Source organism: Sturnira hondurensis, unplaced genomic scaffold, assembly GCF_014824575.4.
Source record: "Sturnira hondurensis isolate 20B ecotype Veracruz unplaced genomic scaffold, ASM1482457v3 Scaffold0010128, whole genome shotgun sequence".
NCBI classification, from domain to species: domain Eukaryota; kingdom Metazoa; phylum Chordata; class Mammalia; order Chiroptera; family Phyllostomidae; genus Sturnira; species Sturnira hondurensis.
In genome coordinates this window covers 8,552,001-8,575,666 of record NW_028082759.1, presented here as the reverse complement: position 1 = coordinate 8,575,666, position 23,666 = coordinate 8,552,001, and the positions used below count along the sequence as shown (strand labels likewise).

The following is a 23,666-nucleotide window of genomic DNA, read 5'->3' as shown; positions in this document are numbered from 1 at the left end:
TACCAAGTCCCCTTTGATCTGTCAGGACCTTTTGGCTCTTGGCACCGGTCTCGGCTTTCTCTGAGTTGGAGCCCACGGTCAAGTCCAGAGCCCGAGAGTGCGACGTGGGGGCCGCAGGGCCGCCTACGCCAAGTCTTGATCAGACTGAACGTTTTCCCCCGATCTTAACCCTGCAGCTAACCCTGCAGCTAAGCCAGTGTGCTGCTGGAGGCTAACAAGCGCTCGCGTGCGGAGGGGTTTGATTGGTTTCAGAACTCGAAGGCTCGGCGCTTTACTTTAAAATTTTTAGGTTTGCGGCGGGTGGGGAGGAGGCTGGGGAAATAGATGGTTTTAAATTTCCACGTTCACTGCCTGTCTCCTCTTCTCAGTCTTTTTCTGTTGATTCATTTGTGGGAAATGGAATCTTTTTCTCTTTGCTGGGACTGCAATGTGATTCGGGGTCGTAGGAGAAATGAACATCGGCAAACGGGACGCCTGGGACGGAGCGCTGATGGCAGACCGGGTGTGGGGAAAAGGCCGGGCCTCCTCCCCCCAGGGTCGCCAGGGTCCCTCCGTCTTCCAGGTTGGATGAATGGCCCTGCGCCCAGCACTGGCAGCAAGTCAAGCCCCCTTCCCAGGCGGGCGGAGCATCTGCTCGCTGACGAGACCTACCAGCCTCGAACTGTCCAGCTTTGTGGAGGTTTCCATTGTGGTCTTTTTCGGAGAGAGCTACATACGTATTTGCATAATGCAGCGATTTTCAACCGGTGTGCTCCAGGAGTTTTTTAAACATACAATTCCTAACTATTTATTCAAGGTCACTCTCCTCTTTTCCCTTCGACTGTCAAATAAAAAAAATGGCAACGGCCAACACAAGAAAAGCAATTCTCTGAAATCAAAATTATACCTATTTGGGGGGGGGGTCACATCCGCAAAAAACATACCTTGAAATTTTGTAGTTATGTGCGCCATGAGATTTTAAAAAAGGTTGCAAGTCGCTGGCACAATGCACTTATTAGCACGGAACTCGGCGCAAGACCGGGACACCGCAGCGGGCCCGGCTGCTAGTTGACCCCACCCTCTCCGATGCTCTTGGGTCCTGGTGCGGGCGCTCCGCAAGGACCTTAACGCTTTCTCCTTCCCTGGCCACCTCTGGACCCTGGTACTTTAAAAGAAAGAGGCAAAGTTTGGGTGGATGAAACGAAGCGAGGTCCACTTGTAACCCTGCAGCCGGAGAAATGAACTCGAAATGAATCCGGCTTTCCAGGAAGCCGTTAGGGACTTCGCCGTTTTTTTCACACCAACCGTTGCGAGCCGCGCGCTCAACGGTCATTGGAGTCTCGGAGCGCTGACACGCTCGGGGTTCTGATCGCGCGCGCGTGGAACTTGTATCTGGACCTGTCGGTTGCTACCCAACCCACGCGCCTGCTGAAATCAAGGGCATTCGTGTCATTTGAAGGGGAGGACCCGTGGCGTGTGGGCTGTGGCCCTCCAGAGTTTAAGAAGGAATCCGCAGGCTTTCAAGGTGCGCACACTTCGCAGAATAAATGAAAACAGCTTACCGAGGTCTCCAACCCTTTACAGGGACCTAAATCTCGCCTGAACGAGCTGTCCACAGACACCATTTCCGAAGTAGGGAGAATCCGCCTTGGTCCTGGCAGGTGCGGAACCTCTGGCGCGGCCACGCCTCGGCCTCTACAGTCCAAAAATGGTCGCTTAAAAGCTGAATTGCTTAGCTCGTTAGTGCAAGAGGGAACCCGTGTGGAAGGAGTCCCCAGAACCCGGGGACTACCTGCCCCCTTCTCCCCAAGTTTAGGTTCCGCGCGCCCCTCTCCCCTTGCAGCGGTGGCACCGGCGCCCAATCAGCAGTCTCGCCGGGTCTGTGACGACGGTCGGCCCCGCCCTCTGGCCGGGGATAAAAGGTCTCGGAGACGCGGGCACCCCGGAGCTTCGCGCGCCGCCCTGCGCCCAGGCACACGGAGGAGTCCAGGTGCGCTTCTGCTGCTGGCAGCGCTGGTCTCATTGTCCCCACGGCCAGCCGTCGCCAGTTTCTCCCCCTCCCCAGTCCCCAGTGAGGTGTGATCACGCCAGGCTCTAGGCTTCTCCCTCTTCACTTTCCTCTCCCTCTCTCCCAGGCAGCCCCTGTGCCCAGCGCGGGGTTGGGCCTGCGGGTGAGCTGCAGCGCAGCGCCCCTGTCTGGCGGGCTCACCTGGCCTGGCCCGGCCAGAGCAGCCGCAGCGCCAGTCCCCGCAAGACTCTCGTTTCCCAGCAGGATGAAGAACCCGATGCTGGAGGTGGTGTCCCTACTGCTGGAGAAGTTGCTCCTCATCTACAACTGCAAACTCTTCAGTGCGGGCGCCCCGGGTGAAGACAAGGCGAGGAGCAGCTTCCATGACATCAACTCCTTCCACCGTGGTGACGTCCTGGAGGTGCCCCGGACCCACCTGACCCACTACGGCATCTATCTGGGCGACAACCGGGTCGCCCACATGATGCCCGACGTCCTGTTGGCCCTGACGGACGATAAGGAGCTCACGAAGAACGTGGTGTCCAACAAGCGTCTCATCCTGGGCGTTCTTGGCAAGGTGGCCAGCATCCGCGTGGATACAGTGGATGACTTTGCCTATGGAGCCCAAATCTTGGTCAATCACCTGGACAAATCCCTCAAGAAGAAGCCGCTGCTCAACGAGGAGGTGGCGCGAAGGGCGGAGAAGATGCTGGGCATCACTACCTACAGCCTGTTGTGGAACAACTGCGAGCACTTCGTGACTTACTGCAGGTTCGACACCGCGGTCAGCCCCCAGGCAGACAAGGTACAGTGTCTCGCCGGTGTATCCGCGGGATGGTCCTCCCGTCTCTAACCATTTCTCTCCTCCGGGATCAGGCGCTGAGTTATAGATTGCATAACGAACGATCTGGTGTTCCTAAGGCAGACGAAGTTAATGGCGATGTGCCTGCTTTGCAGGTCACCTCCCAAGGCGCCGGGGGTTAGGGAGGGTGTGGCGGGGAAGTAAGGCTGCCCCGCTGCTCGAAGAGAGCTGCCGGGGTATTGCTGCCCAGGCAGTCAGGGTGTCCACCCAGCGGAGTTGAAATGACTGCATCTCCCATGTGATTGCAACTTTCCCCAAGAATTGCAATTGGAAGGAAGGTGTCCAGAGTTTATATTTAATCCATAGCACCGGGTACAAAATGTTTTGCCCTTAAAGTAATCAAGCTTGCAGGGTTGGGTCTCCCTCTGTAAGCTGCAGAGAGTTAATTCCCTTTGCTTAATATGAAGCATCAAAATTCCCAGTAAGAAGACCTCCATGGTAGATCTCTTCTTACTCCCAAACACATCTGGGCTTCAGACACGTCTTTTCCTGGGTATTTTGAATTTTTCTGTGTTGACTTTAATCTCCATCTGCAGATTCCCTCATTGTTAGCATCCTTTACCATTAGCCCCAAAGGAGGATTAGGTTGGTTATGGATTCCGCAGAGATCAAAAACAGTTGGTTTGCAAGAAGAGCCATTAGCTGTCAGAAGGTAATTTTAATGTGTGCTGTTAAAAAAAAGAAGAGAGAGAGAGAACAAAGAAAAGAATTTAAGATAGCCACAAGTCCAAAGGGGGAGCAATGGATTTTTAGTTCAAAATCTTTTAACTTTTAAGTTCATTTGCAATTAATAGCTTTCTCAATCTGTCCTGCAGTTGTTAAAGAGCTGTTGTTAATATTCACTCTTCATGTTTGACTTTTGTTTGGGGTTTTTTTTTTGGGGGGGGGACCAAAAGAGTATGAGTCCGTGTAACTGATTTTTTAATTGTTCCATACTTTAGTCTATTGAGATGGGAAAAATCATTCCTCTGTGGCACAGCATTAAAGTATTATGCTTTTATATATCGATACATGAAACACCTTGTGATTATTTATAGAGCCACAACAAAGTCAATCTAGGAATGCTTTTGTAAGCAAAATAAAATACAGTTAGAGCACTTTTCAGTGAATCAAGGATCACAGCTCCAGTCCAGACCTGTTTAGAAAAGAACTTTACCACATTTACAAACACGGGTTCCAAAAATGTACAAAAGGAAACATATCAGATTTACTCAGAAACCAAGCAAATCATTTCTCTAAGGGAAACAGTATTTGTATCTGTTAATTAGCAGTGTACCATGGAACATGTATATCTCTGTGTTATATATTTCTACAGAAAAACAATGCAAACAAAGTGCTTTTTTAAGGGAGTAAGGTATTTATTCTGCGTAAGTAACTAGTTGGAGTAGTTTTTCATCTTTGGAAATTTTGTAGGGTTTTAAAGCAGTAGTCAAGGATTTTNGCCATTAGCTGTCAGAAGGTAATTTTAATGTGTGCTGTTAAAAAAAAGAAGAGAGAGAGAGAACAAAGAAAAGAATTTAAGATAGCCACAAGTCCAAAGGGGGAGCAATGGATTTTTAGTTCAAAATCTTTTAACTTTTAAGTTCATTTGCAATTAATAGCTTTCTCAATCTGCCCTGCAGTTGTTAAAGAGCTGTTGTTAATATTCACTCTTCATGTTTGACGTTTAATGTTTGGGGGTTTTTTTGGGGGGGGGGGACCAAAAGAGTATGAGTCCGTGTAACTGATTTTTTAATTGTTCCATACTTTAGTCTATTGAGATGGGGAAAATCATTCCTCTGTGGCACAGCATTAAAGTATTATGCTTTTATATATCGATACATGAAACACCTTGTGATTATTTATAGAGCCACAACAAATTCAATCTAGGAATGCTTTTGTAAGCAAAATAAAATACAGTTAGAGCACTTTTCAGTGAATCAAGGATCACAGCTCCAGTCCAGACCTGTTTAGAAAAGAACTTTACCACATTTACAAACACGGGTTCCAAAAATGTACAAAAGGAAACATATCAGATTTACTCAGAAACCAAGCAAATCATTTCTCTAAGGGAAACAGTATTTGTATCTGTTAATTAGCAGTGTACCATGGAACATGTATATCTCTGTGTTATATATTTCTACAGAAAAACAATGCAAACAAAGTGCTTTTTTAAGGGAGTAAGGTATTTATTCTGCGTAAGTAACTAGTTGGAGTAGTTTTTCATCTTTGGAAATTTTGTAGGGTTTTAAAGCAGTAGTCAAGGATTTTAATTGCTGTTGCTGCGTAGCACCTCTTGTGAAACTTGCGTTTTTGTCTTCATTTTCAATGGTCTAACAAACAATTTGGCCACAGAGTAGATTTCCCGGGGAAAATGAAACCCCATCCCAATTTTTTCATTTCTTGGAGCTGTTTTGAGCATATTCTGTGAGAAGCAGGGCATTTGTGCCGAAGGAGGACTGGCTTTTTCTGCTTTTCAGAAACGGTGAGGAATTAACCTGGTTCTGGGTCTGATTTTTGAATTCTTCATCTATATAGCTCTAGCCAGCTCAACACTAGAGTTGCGAAGTTGTCTCTTCAATTTGAGTTTATAAAAACTTTCAAGAGCACTTTTCCTCATGAAAACACTGCAACTAATTTGAAAATGAACTGGAAGAGAGTCTTCTTTGTAGCGATGCTCTCTTTTTTTTTTACAAGTTAAAAAAAATTAAGGGTTTTTTTACAATGTGGGCAAAACTTGGCTTACAGCTGTGTGGAAAATAATACAATAACTGATAAATAATAATACAAGAATAAACTCTTTCATGCACTCACAACTGTAAACCTACTTTTGCTCACCCTAACACTATTTCAGTGTTTCATAAACTATAAAACTCTTTCACTAGTAACTGATTCCTTATGCTTTTTCCACTATGTTTTTGGCTTTGTTTTACTTTGATGAAATTGCTTTTCATTGCCAAAAATGAATGCAAATACCCGTTTTAATATCTGGGGTTCGATAGTCCAAGAGTGTCCCTATAGCCTTCTGAACACCTAGCAATGTGAGACATTGCTAAGACATTTAGTGGGGGCTGAGCACCACCACTAAAAGATGCCTCCTGGGCTGACAGCTGAGGAGTGAGACATTAATGATGAACAAGAGTGGGACGTTAACGATGAGGTGCTGTTTGGCAAAATATGCTTTGGGGAAAAAGAGTCCACAGTGATTTTATCTGCCTTAATTAAGAATTATTGGGAAAAAGAAAGAAAATGATGACTATATCAAGATAACATCCTCACTTACCTGGATGTATATCTTTCCATTATTTGCTGAGCAACCTCTCACGGTTCTGAAACTTTATTCAATTTAATCATTACCAATGAAAGATTGTGTATTTGTTACTCAATGTCTTGTTAGTTTAGTAAAGGATACAAAATACGATGTATGTTTGACCTTTAAAAAAAGACCAACGCGCTGTTTGTTTAGCTATTGTATAAAAGTATTGATGGAGACCACATGATGTCCTGTTGGCCCTGACGGACGATAAGGGCATCTTGATCTTACACTCAAGATGGAAGGCAAAATTCCGATTTGTTTTAACATGGTATCTGTTAAGAATTTGGAAACCTAGTCCAGTACTATGTAGGCCACAGTAGGAGATCCTAAAAAAGCATATACAATGTCATGTCTAGAAAAAGAAGCTTAAAATTAGTGAGCAGCAATCCTCATATAAAAATGTCAGCTAATTGCTAAATTCTGTTCTGACAGTGCTAAGGTGGCGATGACCTTTGGCAGGTGCAGCATTAATGATAATCGCCCTAACACCTTGCATTTATGCAGCATGGAGGAAACTGCAGAGTGTGTTTGCATAAAAGGCTCTATTTGAGTCTCACGACAGCCTCAGTGCCCATGGAGGAGGAGCGTAGCCTGGACAGTTTAAGTGACTTACCTGAGGTCACACAACTGATAAGATGTAGACCCTGGGCTGATTCTGAGTGAAATAAGTTTCCTAAGAAAAAAATTTACACATGCTAGAAGAATGCACATTTTAGGATGAAAGATCATATTTATCTTTTCAGCAGCCAATTACATATCTCATAATTGATTTGTAAACTTGATTAATTTATTTAGTCAGGGAAAGGGGTATGGCAATAAATTAGATTTTCTATGCCTTTAAATATGGAGATTTATACGAGAAATATTTTTAAAGAGGAACTTAAAAAGTTATCATCATATCACCGAATTTTAGAATGGTTCATTGGAGGAGTTGCATTCACCAATAGTAATGGACATTAGAGATCTCTTTGCTCGTTTAATTTTAGAATATATTGTTATTGGTTGGCATTTTAATGCTTTTAACATTTAACCCTGAACTTTTATGAGGTTACAGTCTCTGTAGTTTTCTATAAAAGGTATGTATTCACAGAGGCAACCACCATTATTAACTCAGTTACCAAAGGGGTCATTTCAGCTAGCCATTATGGGATGTGGAATCAAGAAACTAAACTCTTGACACCTAAATTCTTTCATAAGTCATAAGAGAAATCCCAGTTCTTCTGGTAGCCGGGAAAATTGTGCTTTATTATTTGGTACATGTGATTCTCAGGTTTAGCCACCTTTTCTGACATTCTTAAATTTTATTTTCCAGTTCTGTGAGATTTTGAAGATAATTATTCGTGATGAGAGAAGCGTTCTTGCTTCGGCACTCTTGGGACTGGCATCTATAGTCTGTCTGGGCTTGGCCTCGTACACCACTCTCCCTGCAGTTGTTATTCCATTCTGCTTATGGATGGCTGGCTGACTGCGCATCCCCATGTCAGTGTGTATATTCTGTGCGTAAACATGTTTATATTTATAGAGCACAAATCAGTACAAGCATCGTTGAGAAACATGTGAACTGAAGCGCTGTGTTCTGGATAAAAATGTGATTAAGAATCACACAAAGTGCTTACTGTGTAAGCCCAAGAACAAAGGCTTCCCCCATCTTCCTCTGGCAGTTCCATTTTGAAACACTGGGCAGATCTTGGAAATCAGAAAATCTGTGACGGAATGCATCATTACAACAAAACCAGCCTCTAAGACAATGGCCACAGGAGATAATTTGAGTTATTTTTTTTTCTCCTGTAATCATTGCTCTTCTCTGTTAGGCCCTTAGGCCTTCTGAATCTGAAGATCGGAAGACTTATTGAATGAGATTACCAACTTTATTGTAAATTTACCCTGTTTCATTGAAAAACTTATATTAAACTGAGAGAATTTCCCTCGTTCAGATGAAAACATGTTTGATAATTGGTCAAGAAAAAATGCTCAATCTTTTTTTCATGTGTTTTAATTCCCAAAGAGTCAATAATATTTCATTACATGAAGTTAAGGTTTACCGATAAAGTAACTGATCAGAACTACAAAAACATGTATTTTCCCACAGAAAGAGCTACTATAACATCAGTGAAACAATTTGATATAACTTCACCTAATAGGAGGCCTGGCATCTTTTTTTCCCCATTATGTGTCTCTGTGGATACTTTAAAAACTTTTGAGAGGTAAATGGATATAAGATTGAAACAATTTGGATACTTGGAATTTATATGTACCAATTGTATACACAGATATCCACTTACTGACTAGAGACATTAATTAAGTTTGTTCTTGACTGCTTTCTTATCATACCAATGTGGTTACTACAGAGCATTTGTAGAGGTCAATGTTACAGCAAGTTTAGTTTGTTTTCTTATACCTTTGCCTGTGATGTAACTTGTGTATATGACATTGGATGGTTTATTTTTTAAAGCACTTACTGTACTTAATATACTGCATAATTTTTTAAAGTCCTCAGATTTGCTTTCTAATCAGTTTTCTCCAGTTTAATTGCCAAGTAAGGATCAAAGGAAATAAAGCTTAGAAATAATTTTTAAAGCATCTCTGTACCTCTAGACATGTAAGTTGATCATACTGAGGCTGTATGGGTATTAGAGGTAGTGGTGTGAAAGCAAGCACTCGAGTACTTTTCCAAAATTACCAAATTCTAAGATTAAGCCATAAGCAAGACTTACCCTTCGAGTATTAGAATTACTTTGAAAACTACCAAGGGTCACAAAATAAGAAGTCACATAATGAGTGGTACAAGGGGGGTGGGGTCAGTCCCCCAGAAATGTGACCAGAACAGGTTTAAGAGCAGATTTTAGTAACTGATATTTTATCTGTACTCATTTACCCGCAACAAATTCAGTTGTTTGATTTTGTGTTTAATCATTTGAGTATTTTAAATAATTAAAACATGAAATGGCAATACCACAGAATAAAGTTGTTCTATGGGCCTATTCCAACCACTTAAGATTATTTGCATTATGTATGTGTAAAAGCAACCACAACAAGAAATCCATTGTATTGGTGTTTTTTCACTTATGTATATTACCCTTGTAGCAATTATTTAAATTTATGTTTTAAAATATGGTATCCTCATACATAATACCTTTTTGCAGACTTTAGTATTGCAGGTAACAAAAACCACCGTCTGATATCAAATCTGTGTTCAAAGATAATCCCTCATTAAATGCCAAGGGAATTGGCATTTAATTCCCTTACTTAAGGGAATTAAAGACTTAAGATTGGAATGGACATAATTAGTCTTCACTCACTTCATATCCTTAAAACAAGATCCAATTCATCATTCGTTTGAGTGCTTATTATATGCCAGGCACTGACCTGCTTTCACATTCATGCTCTAGAATTAATCATTTGTAACTACGCATATTAAAGTGTGTGCAGTGTTATGGGAAGAAGACATTAAATTGTCAGAGAAATCCCTGTGAAGGAGGCAATGCTAGCATTAGGTGAGAAATTGTTAGAGGTAGTCTTATCATACTGAGGTGTCGTTTCACTGCTTAGGAGAGGAGAGAACTGAAGGAAGGTTTTATTTACTAAGCATTCCACAACACTAGAATTTGTTGAACTTAGGAGAAAAGGAGAGTTTTTAGGAAAAAAAAGCAAATATCCCTGGATGTGGTTGTGGGAGAAACCCTGAACCATGAATGTGCCTTGTAATGAATTGCAAGACTGCACCATCAATTGAGATTCATACTTATGATCCTGCAAGTCTCTTACATTTCTAAACTTCTAACCTGTGAAACAGTAATCAAGTAGTTCCCAAGGCAGCTTTTTGTTGCTTATTTTGTTCATTGCCACACCCAGGTGAAGGTCAAATAGGACTCCTTGGGCTAAGATAAAATAAGGCAAGGATCAGGTGGGACCTTTTCATCAGAGTTTATGGCCGTACGGACATAGGAGTATTAAGATTTTATACAATGGTCTTTGTCTGTAATTGAAAGCATAGACAAAGTGATTAGTTTTAACTGGTTAGGCCAAAATTATAGGGACTGTGCACTGAGACTCAGAAAAATGAGAGGTTTTTCAGGGGACACATTTGGGCAGAACATTCAACACAATGGGAACAGCACGAATGAACACATGAAAACACACAACGTGTCTCTACTATTAGTTGACCAAAAGCACGAAGCTGGCATGGGGCATTTGGGCAAGTGGACGTGGTTCAGAGGGTAGAGCAGGGCAAGGGTGATGGGAGACGTGGGGAAGGAAAGCCACGGTCAGGTGGTGCGAGTCTTGTGTATAACAAGAAGTATGGGCCTTCTGAGCAGGCAACGGAGGTTTGGAGTTCAGAAAGGGATCGAAGTACCTTTTTGGAGTTCGAAGTACTTTTGTACTTTGTCCAAAAGGAGAAGGGGAAACTAGCTGTGGTCCTAAATCTCTCAAAGGCCTGAGGGTGGAGAGCAGACTTGAGCCAAACCCGTATGTGAGTAACTCTTGTTGGGGTGTCAGGGAGGAGTCGTGTGTCATTTCCTGCCAGGAGGTTGGTTCCTGAAAAATAAATTAACATGGTGATTGTGTGTATATTGAATATTCCAGACCTTTGTTCTGCTAGATATATTTCTAGGGACAGGCAAATATGTAAGCCTTTGTTGTTTAAAATATTAGTTTTTCACAATACGGATAGATTATTTTATTTTTTCATTTTCTATCTCATACTACTACCATCAGATAGAAAAAAAATTTTTGCCACGACATCAGATTTATGCCAATGGCAAAACTCTTGCTATAGACAAGAAGCATATAAGAAATGATAGTCACCAATTTTCTGTTTTATATGATGTATTTAGAAAGTTTTACCCAACCAAGAACTGTCAGTTTAAGTAATTTTATACATGTATGTTAAATAAAATCCATTTTACATACTGTCTTCTCTTGTCTTGGAATTTGAAATACTTAAAAAGTAGCTCACATTTTTTGCAGCATTGTTGCCTGGAGAATTATGCCTCTCAAAGGTCCTGTACATATATTTGAAATTAATCACTCTGGAACCAAGTGGAGATCTTTATGTAATAGAGATTTTGAGACAATGCACGTATTTCACGTATTCTTTACATACCTCAGCGACAGGTAGAAAAACAAAGACTCACTTTTAGGATTGTGGTTCTCCCAATATGGCCCTTTACTTGGTTCCTGCCAACCCTCAAACTGACCCCCCTGAAAGTGGATCCATTCTTTGGTTTGTACTAGAGGGTGGGAATGGATGGGTAGATGAGTTGCAGTCTTTGTCTTCTTTTAATGAGGCAGAAATACATGTTTAAGTCATGGTTTTATAGGACTATGTGGTTTGAACGGAAAGAGTTGCATAAGAGTTTGCAACTTCAGCTCCTTACAGAGTGCTTAAGTGTAATTAAATGTACTTTGTAAACTTGCTGGTTACCCTTTCATCTTTTATTTTATTTTTACTTTTTCACCTTGAGAAAGATGAGTCAATTTTCATTCTCTGAATATCTCCTGGTTTTTTTCTCATTTAAAAGAAAACTTAGTGTGTTCATCTTGCTGTCATGTCTCGTCTTATGTGTTTCAGCTCTCATGGGATCTCCTGATCATCTGTACTGTTCCGTGTAAGGTGAATGGGTGCAACATGCAGAAAGAACACTCAGCCAGAGACCAGAACATGAATGTTTTAAGATTTATTTAATTAGCATACTGAAACTATAGGATGTTACCACACCTGTGTCAAGCTGATTTATAGCCAAACTGTTGGTGGCGGAAAAACAGCACTAAGTGTTAACCTCAGTTCAACAACCTCAGTTCCTGAGTTCTGGCTAAGAGAAAAATTCCGAGCCGAGACTCAAATTATGGGAAAGTTTATTTAGAAAGTCACGGAGAAATGAGCCATAGAAGAAATGGGTTCAGGAAAAAAAGGACCCTTGGACCTTAGGGGATAGAGAGAAAGGGGAGGGGGGAGAGAGAGAGAGAAAGGCAGCACCCTGGTGAAAGAAGTGGGTAGGGAAAGGCGCAGGCTTGCTCTATAGAGAGCCTTACTGGGCCCTCCATCCTGAGGGTATCAGTCCCTACTGATTGGTTGGAGCCACAACAGGGGATCTTTGGTCAATACAGCTGGTCCTGATGTCAGCCATGGCATTGCACTGCCTGGTTTGCTGTTTTTCTGGGCCTGGAGCTGAAACACAACTGAGGCCTAGATGTCATCTCCCAGAGGGTAATGAGTGGTCCTGCAAGGGCTTGTGGCTTTGCCCGTTGCTAGGTACCTGGGGATCTCCTCCCCAGTGACTCTGCACCTGGCCTATTGTTCCTACTCTGCTCTTGCCTAACTGCCTATTACAACACGGGACGTTGCAGTAAGTAACCATGCTGACTGGTAGTTGAGGTGACTAATAGTCATTGTCATTCACAGCAGCAGAATGGGAGCACAATCTTCTTGGAAAACCATAGATGCCCAAGCCCAGGGGAGAATTTTCAGGTCCTGAACACTTCTGAACTCGGGATAAAGCATCATCAATCAGAAGTGCTGGCCACAGCAACTTTCGGTGGATGGTCCATTGAATCAGAGGTGGCAGCATGTTCAGAGCTCCCAGAGGCTAATCTGCAAGAGGCTTTGGTGAGAGCCATTCTAATCTCCTCATTTTATATGTGGCTTAGAGTTTGAGAATAGATCCCCAGGAGACCTTGTGATAGAACTGAAATGAAAACTGGATTCTTCTGACACCCATCCCCCGCTCTGCTCTGGGCATTCCATGTGGATAAATTGTTTTCAAGCTTGCCAGGTGGTCACTGCAGTCTTCTACAGCTGCTATCATTGGTTGATTATTTGAAAGTCAACAATATTTAAAAATAGTGTGGTTGATGTTATCTTCCCACCTACATAGCAGGGCAGAGTCTTACAAAAATAGAAAAGATCAACTTTTATCTGCCCCACCTGCCACCCCATCCTTGCCTGCATCTTTCCCTCAGATGCCCCTGGAATCTGGAAGTTTAGCTGACACAGCTGAGGTCTGGTATCCATGCCAACAGAACCCAGTTATACCAGACACTGTGCGTGCCCATTAAGCCTCTGATGAGGGCGACAAAGGTGAGCACTCTTTATTCCGTAGTAAACTGTTCACAAAGCAGCTTCCTTCTGTGATGCAATGCCAAGACAGATAACACAAAAAGCAAGCAATGGTAACAATCGGTGTGTCAGTCTGCCAGCCATTTGTTGGTGTGCACACATGCACACAGAGGCACACAGAGCTGAGAGAATACGGAAAAGCTCAGACGAAGAGGTGTCAGGTGGACCGTCCTGGCTCCCTACCAGTGGGAAATGGTGCAGATCCTCAAACACAACTTCCAGGCCTATGGTGAGTCGTAGAATCACAAACCATGATCTGCCTGGGCTAATATACCGAAGGACATTATTCACATGTGTGACATATATAATAGTGTTGACCCAGCAGAACTCTGTTTGGGTCATTTTCTGAGACTGGACAGGATTGCACATCCTCCTGCAGTTTTCCCCTCCAGCCTCTACCACTTGTGAGCCATGCCCTTGAACCCTTGTAGACAGAGCCACTGTAAAGCCAAAATGGAAGTGTCAGTAGGGTTTGAAGGGTGAGGGGCTGAGGAGGCAATGAGACTGGAAATGGGGCATGTGTCACAAGGCAGAGTGGGAGACAGGCAGGACAGATGTTCTGGGTGGTGTGTCTCTCAAGAGACCGCGGGGTTTGCTTACTCTCATAAAGACAGGACCCCCAACTTCACGTGACTCTCCTGGGCACCTGCTAGGTGTCAGACGGAATGTTTGCAGAGGGGTGAGGGAGCACAAAGACCCCACCCTGAGTACCCTCCCCGACCGGGAGTGAACTGGTGGAGGCAGGCTCAGCAGCTTCCATTATCTGTGACTCTAAAGTGGAGCCAGGGGCTGAGCTCAAAGACTAAGCTGACGGGAAGCACTTCCCGTGGCAGGGTTGGAATCCAAGTGTTGGCCTCATCAACAGCTGGCTGCTGCGAGCCAATTAAATTAAAAGCTCTTTTATAGTGTTTCTAAGTGTCTAGTATAGTGCTCAAATTCTAAAGGATGAGTACAACCTCAGGCTCAGAATTTTTTTGTTTTTGCTTTTGTTTTCCCCCTATAGACAGGCAGCCAAAGTGAGAAGATCTCTCCTTTTTGGCTCCACAGCAGATTTACTCGAGCATCAAACTAGCCATTCTTCATTTCTTTTTACCCTCCCCCTTCAACAGGCATGCACTGAACACACGAACACAAGAAAGGTGCCGTGTCTTTACCTGCAATTGATGTGGAAACTGAGGCACCAGCTATTTCTTTCTACCAAGTGGCTGGAGGTGGCTCTGCGCTCCCTCTCACAATCGGCCTGACAGTGTTAATGGTGACATTCACCTGGCCACGGTACGTGTGCACGAACACGGCACTTACCCTGTGCATTGTGAATTTCCTGTGAAATCCTTTGTTTATCTCTACGTACCAACTCATCTGACAGTTTAAATCCTCATTCCTAGGTCTTGGCTCTGGGTTTGGGGTGCAAATGTTCCCTTTTTCCTCTGTATTTCTATGTTTCTCTTGTCGCCTGGATAATTAACATACAAAAAAGGTTTTGGGCTCTGGCTGGGTGGCTCGGTTGGTTAGAGCGTCATCCCTATATGCCAAGGTTTTGGGTTAGACCCCTGGTGGGGACATGTACAAGAATCAACCGATGAATGCATAACTAAGTGGAATAACAAATTGATGTTCTCACTCTCTCCCTTCCTCTCTCTCTCTCTCTCTCTCCCTCTCTCTCGTCAATAAACAATTTTAAAAAATGATTTTGGTGTGCACCAATTGGAAGTGTTTTTAACTGACTCTGCGAGTACAGCCTCTTTTTAGGATGTGGGCCCAGTGCCCACCTGGATGCCATGGTTATGTGACACCTTTCCTGAACTACTTTCATTGCTGGTGACACATCTGTTCTCCCAAGTTTTTGTGAGTCCACCATCTAATTAAATGGGAGATTATCAAAACAATTTTGTTTCTAGATTCAATAGGAATAAACTATTTGTGTTGGAAATGTTGGTTCTGTTTAGTCCTCCGTGTTTTTTTCTGTTATTTCGTAAACATGACTACATTTACTTGCAGTTTCCCATCATGACTTTACCCACCGCCCCCAGTTCTATTCAGTCTTCACCAGGGAGCCTCTGTGACACAACAAAAAAGTCTAGCTTTGACTCTTGCTCCTGACCAGCTGGAGTCTCCAGCAAACTATCTCATTCTTCATTTTCTCAGGCACAGTTGACCCTTAAACAATGTGGGCTGCAGGGATACCAGCCCTTTTCACAGTTAAAAATGTATATATAATTTTTGACCCCCTCAAAACATAACTACTAATAGCCTACTGTTGACCAGAAGCCTTATCGGGTAACAAGTGGTTGGTCAAAACATATTTGGTGTGTCATATGCATTATATACTATAGTCTGACAATTAAGTAAGCTATAAGGGGGAAAATGTGAAGAAAATCATAAGGAAGAAAAAATATCTTTACAGAATTTATTGAAAACAATCTGTGTGTCAGTGGGCCCACATAGGTAAACCCATGTTTTCCAGGGTCACTATGTAAATAGGGGACCCTATTACCGCTCAAGATGATTGTGAAGTATCGGCAGGGGGAGTATGTGGTGCCCTCCAGTGGGCTTGGCACATAGACATGCTTCATGAATGGTAACCAAGAGTCTGTAGTTAGTATTGGGTCTTCCACACTCGGAGCAGTGTTTCCAGGCTTACGGCTCCTGTGGTACCAACCCATCCATACCTTCTATCCTCCAGCTTCTGAGGCACTGGCTAGCTCTCAGAAACAAAGCAGTTGCCCGGTTTTCCTGCTGCCTGTCTTTGTGGAGCACAGCCAGGCCGGAGGGCTGCTTCAGCAGCCACGTGAGGCCTCAGTGCTGGCAGAGTGCTTGGGCCCCAAAGCCCCGGTGGTTGTTGCAGTCAGTCTGCCCATTCAAACGATGTGCCCCAGCCGCTGACCTTTGGGAAATCCCAGTAGTGGTCAGACTAGCCTGGCTTACAGCAGCTGGGTGAGCTGGCTCTTTCAAAGTAAGGACTCTATGAAAAGAAAAGGCTACTGGCAGTAAAGAGCTTTCCATGTAGAGGCTGGGTAGAAGGGACTTTTGTGGGAAAGCAGCCAGGAAAAGGAAGGGGGAGGGAAAATGGAAGTGCGGTCTTAGCACAGTGACCATGAATACGACTGGAGCTTGTACTATAAAAGAACACCTTTTCCGAAACCGGAACCTAGGAAGGTTAAAACAACTTTTCCGTTGTAATCAGCAATCATATTCATTAGGGTGGTGGGTGTGGGCTGTGAAAGAATTCACAAACGGAAGAAAGTATAGAGAACAAAGTTTTTATTCACTCTCCCAGAAAGGAGAGGGGCAGGGGTGTGGTGGAGAGACACACCAGCATTGAGGATGGGGGCTTTGAGCTTTGATTGAATTATAATTGGATTAGAAAAGAGCGGGGGTGGTGCTGCCACTGTGTGGCCCCTGGGCTGTCGGGGCATTGGGACAGGAGGCCGGAGGCTGCAGTCTCTTCCCAGGTTATCTTCTGCCTATGGCTCAGTCAAGCTCCGCTCTTGCTTCCTGGGATTTCCAGTCCTGGGGACAGAAGCTCAGAAGAGTGAAATGGCCGTCGTGTTTAACAAGGTCACAGGCCTGCTCAGCAAATGGCGCCAGAACAGCAAATGGGGCTGACTTTATCCTTGCATTTCCTTCTCTGGTTTTAAAATGTATTTATTCTTTTTTCTTAATTTTTAAAAAATATATAATCTTTATTATACTTTCCCATTACTATTTAGTCTCCTTTATATTCTCCCCCCCCAACAATCATCACACTGCTGTCTGTGTCCATGAGTCTTTTTTTCCCTTTTTGCTCAATCCCTCCATCCCCTAACCTACTCGCCTTCCCACCCCTCATAGCTGTCCTCTGTTCTCCACCCATGAGTCTGTCTCTCTTTTGCTTGTTAGTTCAGTTATTTCTCATGACCTGGCCCAGTTCTGGTATTGGGGAATAGGGACGAAGGTCTCTTCTTCTGTAACTACTTCAGGCAGGCCAGGGTTGTAGAGCCGTCCCTGCCTGTGGGTTTGGGTGTGGGTCAGCAAGGAGAAGAGGTGAAGTCAGCCTGAAAAGTGAGAGCCGAGGCTGGAAGTCATTTGTGGAGGGAAACTTCCAGAGCCTGGATGTTCTGTTGAATGAAGGATATGAGATACCTGAAGAGACATGGCCTAAAAAAAGAATAAGGAAAAATGCTGCTATAGGTCCTATGAAGGGAGTTAGCCAGGAAAAGCAGGACCAGATATTGGTCTTAAAATCCCAAAAAGGAAGAGGCAGAGCGTAGTAGGCGAATTCTGCATGGCTGATACTGCATCCGTAGTTCTCAATAATTCCAAGTCAAAGAATGAAAGAAAGAATAAAACATTAGCTTGGAAGAAAACTAGAAAAACTAAGATTCAATCAGTCTGTGGAATGACAATTGGACATTGTGATTTCCATTGAAACATGATTTCTCTTCCCCAAGTCATCCTAATTTTATCAAAGAGATTGCCTATAAGTCCAGTTTCAATTTGGCCTGATTATTTACATGGAACACAAGAATAGTAATTGATCATGCAAGCTCTTTCAAATCTACTTTGCTGGAATTTTACAAGGAACCTTCAGATTGAGCTTTTGCCAGCCTCTCAGTGCAAAGAAGCCAAGCCGCACAGTTGCTATCCGTCTCTGCCTGAAACATCTATTAGTTTGGGTGGATTCAAGTTCTTGAGATCTCCAAAATGTCTTTAGGTCCCTTCCTTGCCATCGTTCAGGAAAGCAACCTTCATTCCTTACTTGGAAAGACCGCCAGGGACCATGGGACCAAGCAAGCTACTAGGCCATTTCTCCAAAGGGCTTTCATTGGCTTCAAAGTCAACTTTCGTTTCTTAAGATCTTTTTGTTGACATCAGAGTCCAGGTATGACTCTTTCAATTATGACATCCCAGATAAAGATTCGGTTAATGAAGCCACATTTGGAAGCTGGTGCTGTTGAAAGAGAACAGATTCTTATTGGGTTTATGCAAACAAACACATGGTCATAAAGATAATATTTGTGAAGAGGGGCCGAGTTCTGGAGGGATCAGGTAGGCAGGAAAACAGAAATGTTTCAATGTTGTTTATGAGGGTACAGCTTACAAGTTGTTCTAGGGAAAAACAAGTTTTTTATATCTGGAAAACAAAAAGATTTAAATTTAGTAATATTTTGAACATATAACCAATTTTGTTTGTTTTGACTATTTGCCAGTATTTCCATGAATCCAGTTATTCCTTAAGGTTCTATAAATCCTCATTTAGTTTAAAGATGTGACCTACTTAGATACCTCTCACTTAGAGTAAGTCAGAGTCTTTTTCGGGAACCTGTTCAAAGACACACTTGCAAATGCATTAGAGTAAAACAGTGTCTGTTTATAAATGACCAAAGTTAAAATGACATGGTTATAGATTCGATTAAAATGCAGTTGATAGAGAACTTTGCTTGTTTGTATTTCAAGATAAAAATGTCTTGATAGGTAATAATTAGTAGGAAACAACATAAAAGAGCAATACAAAGTCCAGAATTTTAGATTTAATACACAATCTTAATATTCATATAAAGACCTAACAATATGGAAGGTCTTAAATGCTGTTCAGGACTTATTGGAAGTGTGCATCGAGCACTGGAAACAACTCTTAAGTCCCCAGTGTGTGGGTTACAAACACCCAGATACCATTGCTCGGTGTCCCCACAGGGAGCCAACACTCTTGGCTTGTCCAGTGTCATTGACGGGACACCTACCACCCGAGAGCTTCCACTTTGAACTTGATTCTGAATCTTTGCAAGTTCCTCTCGGGGGCAGGTTAAAATTTCTAGAAAATCGATTTTGATAAAAATATATGTATAAAAATAAAATAGTTACTACAATTCTGTTTGGCAAAGCCTCCCATGTAATTTCAAGCATATTAAATAGGTCTAATTAGTTCAAAAACTTTTATAAGGAGAGAGTAAATCCTTGAGGTATTCCAGAAGCCCACTGGAATAACTCAAGATATTTCTTAGTTTTTAAATTTTAAACGTTGGGAAGGTTGTCAAATATACTTAACCAAAAGATTATAACAAACTTTTTGTAAAACACGTTTTTTATAATAACTCTAAAAGACATTAATTAAACTTAAAACCTGGTTTTAATATCAAATACTTTGTCCAAAACATAGTATCCTGCTTAATTTATATAAGTACTTAATATTTTAGGCCAATAAAAATATTACACCCTAGTCATGCCATCTGGAGGCAGAAAAGCACCACATGTAATACACAAACACATATCACATGAAGACCACACACATGAAGACTGAACATGTAACAAACATGTATGTAATTTGAATTACTAATTTTTGTAGAGAAAGCGTAAGATTTCTTTCATTTGCTTTTGACAACTTTTAAGAAGACTAGAAAGGGAATAGCCTTGCTTGGCTATTCCAGGCAAGAAGACCTGCTAAGACTCTCACTAAAAGTTTTAAGGACTGGTAATGAGTGGCTTGTTACCGGGATAGGATGAGCCCCATAGTCCTACTCAGTCCTCCAGTGCCGCTGGCCTCCTGTGGCATAAAACCAGTTCTAAACACAAAGCAATTAAAGGCTTCATAATTATCTCTGTGTATGTATACAATATACACGCACACACTCATCATTTTATGAACAAAGTAAATTTCTAAGTTCCTGGGCATTATATGTCCTCCAACATTACATCAATGAATAATTGTGATAAATTATGCTAATGAAAATGCCAGTGACTTGAATGAGAAGTTGTTACTTTTTTCATTTAGAGCTGTGATGCTCAGAAGTCAAAGAGGATGTATGTTAATGATCTAATATTCTCACTGAGCACATTGGAAATAACCCATCTGCTTGCTCCAAGACGTTCATTATCCAACTTTTCTAAAAGGGTGTGAAAAACCCAGCTCTTTGGGCCTGTATTTCTAGATGTCCTATAACACGGAGTCTGTCAGCCTTCCCAAGTTATCATCTCTTCCTTTTGCTCTGCAAGTGTTGGCACACTACCGAGAACTAGTGTCAGAGGTGTCACAATTAGTGTCACAGGAGGATGCGTGAAGATACTGATTGCTAAATTCAGATCTGTAAATAGCAGCAGCAACACCAGAGTTAGAAAAACAAAACAAACTAAACCCTTTAAGCTTTCGTTTCCTTCCCTGTAAGATAGAGATTAAAAAGAGTACTTTTAACAAAGCACGTTGGCCCCGGCCCAGTAGCTTAGTTGCAGTGTTGTCTACACCAAGGTTGCAGTTTTGATCATCCCTGGTCGGGGCACATACAAGAATCAACAAATAAATGCATGAAAGGGCGGAACAACAAATCGGCGTGCCTCTCTCTCTTCTCCCTCCCTCTTTCTAAAATCAATAAGCAATTTTTTTCTAAAAAAATCAAGCTGCAGTGGAGTATAATTAAGATAAAGCATTTTAAGTTTTAAGCACTAAACAAAATGATGAATAGATGTTACTGTTACTGGTAATTCTTCCTTCTGTGAAATGCAGGTGCCATGCTCTGGGTAGCTAAGATTATACCTTTCAGACCCCTTTGCAGGTGGCACCATGTGACCCATCCCAGCTAATAAAATGTGCTGGAGAAGGACACGTGTCAGTTTTGAAGCTGGCAAGTATTACCCGTGAGATGGTTCAGAGCTCTCCTTCCCTCTGCCACGGCCACTTGCAGCGTAACAGCTAGTGACTCCAAAGTCACTCTGGGTTCCTGAGAAAGACCTGAAACATGAGAGCAGAGCCACAGCTACTGAATGTAGCCCAGGAGAAAAATCAACCTTCGTTATTTTAAACTCAGATAGTGCGATTGTTTATTACTGCATAGCAATCTAGTCTATCTGCTTCAGTATCTTCTTTAATCTAGGCAACTAACATTCAAGGCATGAAATGCTTTCATAAATGTAATTAGTGTGAACACGGAGACTTGGGTGACTAAATGATTTGTGTTCAAATTTACACTACCAGTATTTGTACTGTCTTATTCCAAAGCCCACTGTACTTCCACTTTGTCCCTCAGACGAAAAAAAATTTTTGGAAATACAACTCATCAGACTTCCTAAAGTGTTTAGTAATCAGTAGGTATTGGACAAATATTTGTTGAACAATATTACCCACGGCCTTAAGCTACTCTGGGGTTAAGGAAAGGATAGAGTCCTCCAAGTACACATCTAGAGGCTGAAGAGAGGGTTGGCTGTAGAATTTCCTTGGGGGTCTGCAGGCATTTAAGCTTCAGCATAATTTCGAATCAAGGAATAAATAAACAGAGCAGCATAAATTGTCCAAAAGCTAATTTTGGAGTCCAATTTTCTGTCAGTTTCACAAGGCTTTAGCTCGTACTTGTCTAAACCCCAACAGTATGAAGTCATTGCACTCATGCTCTGAAAATAAGTGCACTAAGTTTTCTACAGAAGTAGGAGATGGAGATGTCTTTCTAGAAGTTAGTAATTTGGGAAATCATATAGGAATTACTTTCATTAGGCCACTTCAAGAATTCAAACTGGAGAGGAAAACAAGCTGCCTCAAAGATGTAATCTTTTATTCATTCCTTCATTTATTCAACAAATAATTATGCAGAGTATTGTGCTTGGCATTGGAGATAAGCAAGGAGTAAAATAGATAAAAATCTCTGCCTTCTTGGATCCTGCGTTTTATAGTTGTTTCCACAGTTTATGCTTAAATACATTATTATGACAGAACAAAAATCCTTTTTTTGTCAAAAGCGTTTAGTAATTCTGTGGTGCTGAGGCACAGGTTGAGATGGGAATGTATTTTGATTTTAAAGAATGAAACTTGGATTAAAATTAGTAAAAGCTGGCAAAACATGAAAGGCCAGTGATTTCAGGACTGTTGTAGAGATTGTACACACAGGTGCATATTTCCTTGTTTGTTGCTGTTCGTTTGGATCGCCTTTTCACATAAACTTGCAAATAAACTTATAACAAACCCTACTTTGGGATTTATTCCTGAAAAATAATCCTAGTTGGTATATTTTAGACCCCAGGGCATTCTTTTACATGTAGAGAACATAGTTTTTATAGCGTTTGAAATATACATCTATTTATACATTATGGATAATGAAAAGGTTTAGAAGGAATCTGACCCAAAGGCCATAAGTACTGTAATGGCCTTTAAATGATGCTGTCTTTTCTAAAATAGGGTACTATGGCCTGACTCAAATGCCTTTGAGAAGTCTTTTTTTATTTGGTTTCTTTATACTTTCAGGGAGGTGGGGAAGAAAAAGAAACTTAAAATATACAACAACCCTTCAGGCTACTAACTTAAAAGGACAGCTTTTGCAACTCTCTACCTGGTGGTGGATAACATCTCCGCCAAGATAACATCTCCACCTAGTGATGTCTTAAGGATCCTACAGTAAATCCTAAAAAAAACTTCCCTTGAACTTTTCAGGCTAACATGTCTAACACAATTTCAGTTAGTTTAGCTTTAAATATATGTCTATAATTATTGGGAATTGAGACGGCACCAACATGAATCTTTTTGTGGGAAAATAGACAAGCAGCCACAAATAGTAATCAATATGATAGACCAATTACCATCCCTGTAGTTCCTGAGGTAGAGAAATGACGTGTTAAAAAAAAAGAGCAGCTAAATAGGTATATTCTATCAGTCCAGGTTTTCTGGTTGCTTTATTTTGAATGTATGCACCCTCTGTAAATGTGATGGTATCCATTGACTTAAAGACAGGGAACTTAGGAAAGAATATCTGTTAGTTTTGTGTGCAGTGGGTATTACACCACTTGTTTCTGGACACATTATGAGAGTATAGTGTAGTGGTTATGTCTGCAGGTCTCAAAGCCAACCTGGGGCAACTTTTTTGCTGTATGACCTTGAGCCACTTTAATTCTCTGTCTCAGTTTCCCCATTTGTAAAATGGGACTAGTACCTTTGCTAAAGTCACTGTGAGAATTTAAAGGAGCAGGTGAAAATCCCTTAGAGTTGTTTCTAGCATATAGTAAGTGCTCATTATTAGTTAACATTATTTATCATTTAATCCCCATAATCACCATTTTAAACTGGGGCTCAGAGAAGTTATTTGCCCAAAGTGTCACAACCACTAAAAAGTAATACAGGGATTTGAGCCTAGATCTGCCTGACTCCCAAGTTTTTGTTAATTCCTCAGTGTTGGAGTATGCTAAAAGTTAAAAAGACATTCATTAGTGCCCTGACCATACAGAGACAACAAACTGAAATCACAAGTTATTGTGGAAGGAAGCATCTGGAGGCTGGGAATTAGGAGGCCTGTGTCGCTGTGTGTGTAACCCAGCGGATTATTTTGGACATCAAATTCCTCATATGTTAGAGAAGCTACGTGATCTAGGTTCTTTCCACTTTTAATATTCTGTAAGTCTATGCATCTACAGAGTTGGTTCCAAAAGTCATCTTTTCCTCCGTTTGCCATTTAATCCT

General features: G+C 42.0%; 1 protein-coding gene across 1 annotated transcript; it reads left to right on the top strand.

The window, feature by feature from the left end:
- The first annotated feature begins 1,932 nt into the window (after positions 1-1,932).
- Positions 1,933-11,059, top strand: LRAT (lecithin retinol acyltransferase). The gene is made up of 3 exons (XM_037058351.1): positions 1,933-1,969; positions 2,252-2,792; positions 7,457-11,059. The coding sequence occupies exons 2-3, from the start codon at positions 2,253-2,255 to the stop codon at positions 7,607-7,609; spliced, it is 693 nt and encodes a 230-aa protein (XP_036914246.1). The 5' UTR covers positions 1,933-1,969; position 2,252; the 3' UTR covers positions 7,610-11,059.
- Positions 11,060-23,666: the final 12,607 nt, after the last annotated feature.

Excerpts from the sequence above, each read along its gene's own strand:
- LRAT (XM_037058351.1), top strand. The coding sequence starts at position 2,253 with ATGAAGAACCCGATGCTGGAGGTGGTGTCCCTACTGCTGGAGAAGTTG. Across the intron at positions 2,793-7,456 it reads TCAGCCCCCAGGCAGACAAG|TTCTGTGAGATTTTGAAGAT; the intron begins GTACAGTGTCTC and ends TTTATTTTCCAG.